The sequence below is a fragment of the Cucurbita pepo genome, chromosome 1 (genome assembly GCF_057944985.1).
Source record: "Cucurbita pepo subsp. pepo isolate OVF chromosome 1, ASM5794498v1, whole genome shotgun sequence".
Taxonomy (NCBI): Eukaryota; Viridiplantae; Streptophyta; class Magnoliopsida; order Cucurbitales; family Cucurbitaceae; genus Cucurbita; species Cucurbita pepo.
In genome coordinates, this window is record NC_141798.1 from 14,852,288 (window position 1) to 14,860,807 (window position 8,520).

At 37.9% G+C, this 8,520-nt stretch overlaps 1 protein-coding gene across 2 annotated transcripts; it reads right to left on the reverse strand.

The window, feature by feature from the left end:
- Window positions 1–3,731: 3,731 nt before the first annotated feature.
- LOC111799577 (transcription factor TGA2.3) lies at window positions 3,732–6,569 on the reverse strand. Of its 2 annotated transcripts, none has more exons than XM_023682965.2 (11): window positions 6,241–6,569; window positions 6,029–6,132; window positions 5,881–5,945; window positions 5,577–5,783; window positions 5,389–5,466; window positions 5,249–5,308; window positions 5,047–5,124; window positions 4,911–4,965; window positions 4,548–4,819; window positions 4,194–4,439; window positions 3,732–4,108 (listed from the first exon to the last, which is right to left on the reverse strand). In XM_023682965.2, the coding sequence occupies exons 1-11, from the start codon at window positions 6,306–6,308 to the stop codon at window positions 3,962–3,964; spliced, it is 1,380 nt and encodes a 459-aa protein (XP_023538733.2). In that variant the 5' UTR covers window positions 6,309–6,569; the 3' UTR covers window positions 3,732–3,961. The 2 variants fall into 2 exon arrangements, with proteins under 2 accessions (XP_023538733.2, XP_023538741.2); XM_023682973.2 differs by having other exon boundaries at window positions 5,881–5,939; window positions 6,241–6,567.
- Between the last annotated feature and the right edge of the window lie 1,951 nt (window positions 6,570–8,520).

Consider the following 8,520-nt stretch of genomic DNA (forward strand, 5'->3'; position numbering starts at 1 on the left):
TGCTATCACTTGGGGTTTTTGTTTTGGAGTATTCATTAAATCATGATTCAACTCACATCCTTGTATTCTTCCCTTAACTCAGTGTTCCCGGTTCTATGAGTCCCTCCAATTTTAATGCAAATCATCTAAATTTTTTCAGGGATGAGATAGGCTAACACTCATTCCCCTTTGACTCAACTCTCTGGCTAGCATCATATAGTCTTCAGTTTGACCACAAATCTTCCAGGGAGGATTAGATAGGCTAACACTCATTCCCCTTTGACTCAACTCTCTTGCTAGCATTATATAGTCTTCAGTTTGACCACAAATCTTCCATGGATGATTAGATAGGCTAACACTCATTCTCCCTCAACTCTCTTGCTAGCATCATATAGTCTTCAGTTTGACCACATTTGTTATACAATTCATGATAGCTTTTCTTAGTCTCCCATTGTCTTCGATTCAAACACCTTTATTGGTTATGCAAATTGCTTGACAATTGGAGAATTGGTTTTTTTTTTTTTCCTTTAGTTTTGAGAGTTCAAGCTCTAGGTTGAAGAGGAGTGCTCCCGACCTTAGAGTTATATTTTCATTTATTTTATTTTATTTCATAAAATGGTGGGCTGGTAGAGTTGATTTTATACCACAAACTTAAACTTGTAATTGTCCTCAATGCGCATTGGTGTAGGTTCGGAATTATTATTGGAATTTGTTTGCGGAGTGATAACTTTGGTTTATGGTTTTGGTTGGGAAAATGGTTTAAGGTTGGGCGGTAAACTAGATATTCTACTGACTAAGGTGGAATATAATGGATTGGAGTCTTCTCTTGATTCGGATGAATACCTTTATTTCTCAATTGTACTTTTAATTTTTATCAAGTAATAGCTTTGGGGAAACACACCTCTGACTTTATTGTTTTATTTATTATAAGGAAGCATTTACAGTGGATGCTATGACCATGACTCGTAGCACAAGCTACTACATATATGGGTCAGGTGCCCAACTTAAAAACATAAGTAGCTTAGATAAAGATATTATCAAGACATGCATGAACAAAATGATCATGACTCCATACGTAGATAAACAAAATAATTGAGTAGTGCATGGGTGTAGATGATTCTTAGTAGTTCAATCAAAATTTCAGTAGGTGTATAAACAGAGAACTCCCTTTGTTGGATGCATCTCCAGGGAAAGTGTGATCTTCCTCTTCAGGTGAAATGAAAAGATTCTTTGTGATTCTAATCTTGAATAAATTTCTCTGGAACGCTTGGAAATGTTGAGCACTTAGATGAATTGTATTGCAAAGCCATTTTCATTGCACTGTCTGTCTCTTTTTCGTGCATATGTCCAATATGCTTTGCGACTTGCTTCAGAGTTCTCACACTGACTTGGTAAGTTGTCTTGCCTTTTTAACATTTGATCAATGAGCACCGCTAGTCCTCCACCTTTCTTTGAGCTACTGTTTGCGTTTTTCTTTGTGTCCCAATGTTGTTTCCAACAAACTCTTGGCATAGAGGATTTCTTCATCTTCTTCAAAGGGAACGTCAGCTTCTAGACACAACATAGTTATTAAATGTGGGAAAACAGTTTCCTAACTCTTTTGCTTACACATTGCCATATTTCCTATGCTATTAGCTTCCCTACGTCAATGCTTAGATTCTTCATGATCACGAATATCAATAGTACTCTTTCAAAATAGATTGTAGTGTCATGCATGGTGGGCAATGGATTAGTTTTGACAAAGGCAGCCCACACTTTAGCTTTTGGGTTCACATATGCTGCCATAAATGCCCTTGTTCCTCCCTCTGTGACTTTCCATTGTGCTCCCTTGAGACCCACTGTCTCCTATTAAGAGAGCTATCACCATTTCATTAAAAGTGGCCTGCCTAAAAGATGGTGAACTTCTTTCCCTCGGACTAAGATAGAGTAATCTATTTCTTGGTCTATATTCTTGTGGTAATAAGAGAGACCCTTCTCCCAAGACTGGAATCAGGAAGAGCGGATCTTGTAATCTCCCATCTTAGACTTGTAATGGTGACCATCAACTGCTGTGGGAGGGTAGAGGTGAGTTTTGGAAATCTCATCTCCGGTAGCAAGCCTTTGGATTTGTGAACTTCATGCCTCTCGTGGCCCTCGGGTTTGTTGGCAGTGTGGGCGTCTCTGTTTCTGCCCACAGCCTTGAGGTGTTTCTTCATGGGACTCCTCAGCTGCAAGTTATTTTCCTCTTATGCTGGGTGCCATGATAAAGAGAGTGTGATAGTTTAGAATGGTTCTCTTCCAGCTAAAGGGGTTGAATGAGGTGTTGTAGGATTGCAGATTGCATGAGTTTGATTTAAGGACAAGCTCGACCTTTTTTCCATTTTTTTTTTTTTTTTTAAATTGTATTCTTGAGCCCTTCAACATGCTGTGATGTCCTTTTGGATTATGAAACGGATAGTGACATGCCAATTATCTTGGATAGATTATTCTTGAAAACTAGGCTAACGTTGGTGGAATAATTCTAAGAATCTTTGAATTGACTGGAAATCTAGCAGACGAGTTTATAAGAGCCTTTGAATCCTTAGAATTAGAAGGAAAAGCTCGCTAATGAGCCATCCATTGAAGTAGTACCCCATCTAGACTTGAAACTAAAGTCTTCTCACCTTAATTATGCATATTTAAGTGACAATGAGGCATTGTCAGTTATTATCTCAGCGACTTTGTCATTGATCCAAGAGAATATATTGCTAAAAACGTTGAGGAAGCACAAAAGGGCAATAGGTTAGACATTTATAGATGTCAAGGGAATCAGTCCCTCATCATTGTATGTACAAGATCAAACTAGAGGAAGGAAAATTTAAATTCATTGAGCAATAAAGAAGATTAAATCCAACGATGAAGAAGGTTAGAAAAAAATTTATTAAATGACTCGATGTTAAATTGGGTCTATTTGCCTAAAGAGTTATTATTTAAACTCATAAGTAAAGCAACCAAATGGAACGCATATGTTTCTTCTTTATTATTATTAAGCATATCTTAAATTGGTTCAATGATTTGAGATTTAGAGTGAGAGACAATAGAAGGAAGGAGAATCTTCAAAGTTTCATATAGCACCAAACTTGACAAACCTAACTCTAGTAATAGAAGTGAAGTCGAATCCAAGTCAATTATTTGGATTCATAACCAAACAAATATTTATATAACTACACAATATTTTTAATCATTCCTTTCTATATTAAAATCCTTAACTTTCAACATACACAACTAGACTCATAATACTTATCTTTCAACTGAAAAAATAACTTTAGTAAACATGCAAATTAGCCTAGATAAATAGACCCTATCTTGCAATACATGAGGAGAACTTCTTCACATACCTAACAATGATGCCTCGTATCATATCAACCTTACTTTTACTATGATAGATGAATGACTATTTGTGTCCCATTTCTTGAAAGAAACGAAGATCAAAAAAGAAAATAATTTATGACATATAACTTCTTGAACGATATGGGAATTGAGTGAAACCAAAAGTTGAATTAGATGGCTATATAAATGGCTACCTAATTTTTACAAAAAGTACGATATTGGACCATTGCATTCTTTAAAGACAACTTGTCATAAGCTTTTATGGATCAATAATGGCCGAACTAGTTCAATTTTAATTCAAGTTAATGTCGTCGCATTTGAGCCATTTTTTACAAGGGAGCTCCAATGTTGGAGAGCTCTCAGCTCTCTCAGTTAACGAACGAAGATACAAACCATACTAAGCATACCATAACTAAGCATCCAGAAAATTATATAGAAAAAGAGAAGGAAAAAACACAGTTGAGTTGTTTGGCAACACAACAAAGTGCAAACCAATTGGGTGTAAAAACGTTCCAACTTCCAAGCTAACAACACCTTCATATTTTCCATCAATTTATGGGATAAAACACAATAAAAACACAGAAATGGATTCTTAACAACACTCTTCCAACTTCCGTGGGGTCGAGTGTTGATATCAGTCTCTTGGTCGTGCTAACCACAGAGAACTGAGAGCTCGAAGACGTGAAATGTAATCACTGATGACAAGAAGTGCTCGTGCAGCTTGACGAGTAGTTAGTATTCGATGCATCTGTTGTAGCGTTTGTTGTCTTAGAAGATCAGCCTAAAAAACGAAGACACAAAAGATTTCTTGTTTTCACGTGGTTTTGACGAGCAAAAATTTGAATCGAAAGGTTCGACGTGTTTACCTGATGGAGAAAGTTCTCTAGCGTTGTTAGTTTGCTCATTGCAATAGCCATTTGGCCCATGTAATCGGCAACATTACCGGAACAGGCAGGTCCTAAAGAAGCAGAGGAAAGAGTTTCTACAAGAGATTGTTGCAAAGCTTCAATCCCTTGTGACAATGCATCTTCAGCTTGTTGTGAAGATTGCTGCAAATTGCATATGCCCATCAACTGCTGATCCGTTAAAGGCTCCAAATGGTTCCCAACTATCTGAACAATTGTTGTTTCAAATCAAGAGCTCGGAATTACGTTAAACTTATACACAACTCGACTCGAACAAAAGTTAACGTATATCTCGAGCTTACGTAAACATTTTACCTTCAGAAGTTCGGACGAACGGAATCCTCCTAGCCACATGAAACACCTCTCGGCCGGAGTCTTCCACATGCCCGAAAGAATGTGAAATACGTCAGCCTTGGCGCCAACGCTTTTCAGCCTGAAGAGTTCATCATAATGTGCCATCACCCCATCGACAAGAAATCGCAATTCATCGTCACTCAACTGAGAATTCGCCGATGCTCTCAAATCATTGATCAGACGTTGATGCTCGTCGAGCCACCGTGCATAGTCGAGATCAAACGCCAAGGCACCTAAGGACAGTATTATGAAGCAACACATTCAAATCATCCAAGAGTTCATTTTATAAATATTGTAACCATGAATGAATTCATGTTTGCTTACCATTTCCTGGCATTGATAAACAATGGTTCGCTGTCCCAGAAGCCACAAAAATGCCCTGTTATCAACCAAAAACACATTAAACTTACAAGAAAATCAACCATGAAACCCAGAAAGTGTCGGTCAGTCGGTCGAACACCTGTTGGCGTGCTCGATGAAGGTCCTGTTCTAGCTGAGAAAGCCTCTGTCGACTGTTTTCCAGCTGCTGGACATATGCCTATCCAAAACCAAAACCTATAAATGTTCCAAATATGTTTCCTTAATCAACATAACATATAAAAATCCCAACTTTAACATCATGGCAAAGATCATGACGGCGGCCCCTCTAATCCCAAGCTTACCTTCTTCCTCAGCCGACTCTTCTTCGCTGCTTCTCGATTCTGAGCAAGCCTACGAAGAGTCTGCTATGAAGATTCATATGTTCTTGAGCATTAAATTATGAAAATGCAAAACAGAGAAGAGACAGAGCTTAAGAAATGACCTTCTGGTCAGCAGATTTCGGTTTAGATTGATCCATGGAATCCACGGCCACGAGAACTCCATGAGCAGCTCCCGGAAACTAAGAAAAAAACAGACACAAAAACCATTTAGCTCACAAGAAATTTAAAAATATAGTAATCTGAAACCCTGTAACTCTGTTTCTGTTCTTTCTTCTTGTAATGTAAGCACCTGGTTTCTTTCATCATTGTCGATGTCTGTAGAAGTGTCAGTCTGCTGGCTATTATCAGCCATAGCTGACTCACCCCAGTTCTCAAAGCTTCCGTTTCCCAACGATGAAGCAGCCGCCACCGTCTGCGGCGGAGCTAGCCTCTTCAACCGCATCAATTGCTGTCCTGTGTCTAAATACCCTGTTTCTAATGAACCCACATCCGTGTTCTACAAAACCATTCAACAACAACCCACAAAACCATTAGAACGCACAAATTTCATACACTAATAGAACACGACAAGAACAGAGAGATTGATGAAATACCGCGTAGGGTAGGTGGTGGATTGGAAAAGCTGCGTCGTGGATCAATTTTAAACTGAAAACTGAGCCTAAAAGTATTATTTTAAAAATCAGAAGGTAGTTAAAGAAGATGAAATGTTGAGAGAGAGAGAGAAAGAGAGAGAAAGAATACTTGGGCTTAAATCAACAGAATTATGGTGACGAAAATCAGCGGATTGTTGAAGCTCCTCAATATCCGGAAGAAACCGCGTATGGTTACCACTGTCGTCTCCTCCCCTGTTTTAATAACAAAAAACAGAGAGCCGCCATGGAAGTAAATAACACGAAGAAAAACAAAAAAGAAAAGAAACCCATTAAAGAGGGAGAAGAAGAATGGTGGCATACCGGAGAAGGATGGAAGAAGAAGAAGAAGAATGGGGATAGAGGTGATCTGGGTTATGAAAGCTCTGCATTTTGAGTACAAAACAAATAAGAACACCCCGACCACTTTATTTGTCTTTCTCAGGAAACAAACAAGAAAATAAGAAAGCAATTTGTGGGAAGAGAAGAAGAAGAAGAAGAAGAAGAAGAAGACGACGAAGAAGAAGAAGCAAGAAAAGCAATCGAAGTTGAGTGGAAGAAAATCTTTTGATGTATCTTTTTAACAACAGGATTGCGTATCACTCTCTCTCCCTCTGCCTTCCATTAAACAAATTGTTTTTTGTTTGAAGAATCAGAGTTTTCATTATTGCTGTCTGACTTGGGATTTTAGTTTCCCAATACTCTTCCAGAGATCAAACAGATTTCACTCTCCTTCTTCTCCCTCTACGTAACCCCTTTGTTTGTATCTCCCATTTTCTATTCTTTTCTATTCTTTTCTATTCTTTTCTCGGTTGAAGACGAAGATGAAATTGCAGAGAAAGCGAGGGATTTCAGATTACAAAATCTGTTTACTTTTTTCTATCTTCTTTCTGTGAAAAGTTGTATTGTGATATTGATTGGATTGGTGTACTTTGATTTTGTCCTATGCTTAGCTCAATCAATGTTGATAATCTATTAAAAACTAAAACTTTGCTTCTCCCATCCTTTATATTATCAATTTACTAATGTGATATTCCACGTTAGCCGTATAATAGAACGAAACATCTTTTATAAGGGTGCAGAAATCTTTCCCTTGCAGACCCGTTTTAAAGTCTTGAGGAGAAGCCCGGAAGAGAAAGCCCAAAGAGGACAATATCTACTGGTGATGGGTCTGAGCCGTTACAAATGGTATCAGAGCTAGACACCGGGTGATGTGTCGAGGAGGCTGTTCTCTGAAGGGGGTAGACACGAGCCGGTGTGCCAGTAAGGACACTAGGCCCTGAAGGGGATGGATTTGGTGGGGGTCCCACATCAATTGGAGAAAAAAACGAGTGCGACGCTGAGTCTTGAAGTGGTGGATTGGGATTTGGAGGGGGTCCCACATTGATTGGAAAAAGGAACCAGTGTTAGCGAGGATGCTGAGCCCTGAAGGGGTGAATTGTAATATCTCACGTTAGGAATGGATTGTAATATCTCACATTGGTTAAGGAGGAGTGGATTGTAATATCCCACATTGGTTGGAGAGGGAGTAGCCATAAGGAGGCAGTGTGCCAGCAAGGACGCTAGCTCCCGAAATGGGTGGATTTGATGGAGTCTCATATTAGTTGGAGAGTGGAACGAAACAAAATAAACAAAATTTATTCATGTAACTTCTGAGCGAAGTACATGTATAATCATGTCGGTAAAAGACCAACAAAGGTAGAAATAATGTACACTTATTTTCAATTTAGATACACTTTTTATGTAAGCCCAAATGAATTAAATGCTCCCTCTTATAATCTATAAATAGGGCACTCTAAAATGAACATCAATGTGGTCGATAATGATGAAATAAAATAGAATTTTATTGTGAAATAATTCTGTTTATATAGAAAAAAACATGGAATGAGAAATAAATAGGCATTTATGAAGCAATGTAGAGTCGATAAGTAACAATAATAGAGGGTTGAAAGAGAATTGACATGAAAGTGAATATTAAATATACCAAATAAGAGAGGCATGTAAATAAGCAATTATGAACCAGATTTCAATAAATGCTCAAGATTTGCTTTGACATTTTGTTGTTTAGAAGACAAAGATTTGAATGCTTACACCAACCTCCACGTTTCATTTCTAACCTACTTCAATCGTATACCACCATTATCAAACAAATAATTGTCACGATCTGATTTTTAAGGTTTCGAATCATGCATCACGATGTGGACTGATAAACCAATGAACGAGAAATACGATAAATTTTGTGCGAACTTAGAAATAAACAACGCGACCTTTGAAAGATGAAAATAATACGTTTACATATCAAAAGTGTATTATAACATGGAGACCATGGAACAAGATGCAAAAAATAGACAACCCTTAAGAGCAGACGCCTCAAAATGACCCTCTTCTATGACTGTGCAACTTTTGAATGCTTCTCCACTTCGACCAGCAATCAGTAGTCACCTCAAAAGGAAAGGCTAAATATTTGGTGAGTATAATCATACCCAATAAACAACCTACTTAAAGGCTTTAATTGAATCTTTGACTTAATTTGTAATCATAGGCTTGCTTCTAAGTTCTAGGAAGTTCGAGCTTAAGTTCTACCGGTATTTGAACTTTTAAGAG

Coding starts and splice junctions, on each gene's coding strand:
- LOC111799577 (XM_023682965.2), bottom strand. CDS start 6,308: ATGCAGAGCTTTCATAACCCAGATCACCTCTATCCCCATTCTTCTTCT. Junction 6,133..6,240: donor TCTTCTTCCATCCTTCTCCG/GTATGCCACCAT, acceptor TTATTAAAACAG/GGGAGGAGACGACAGTGGTA. Junction 5,784..5,880: donor TCCACCACCTACCCTACGCG/GTATTTCATCAA, acceptor ATGGTTTTGTAG/AACACGGATGTGGGTTCATT.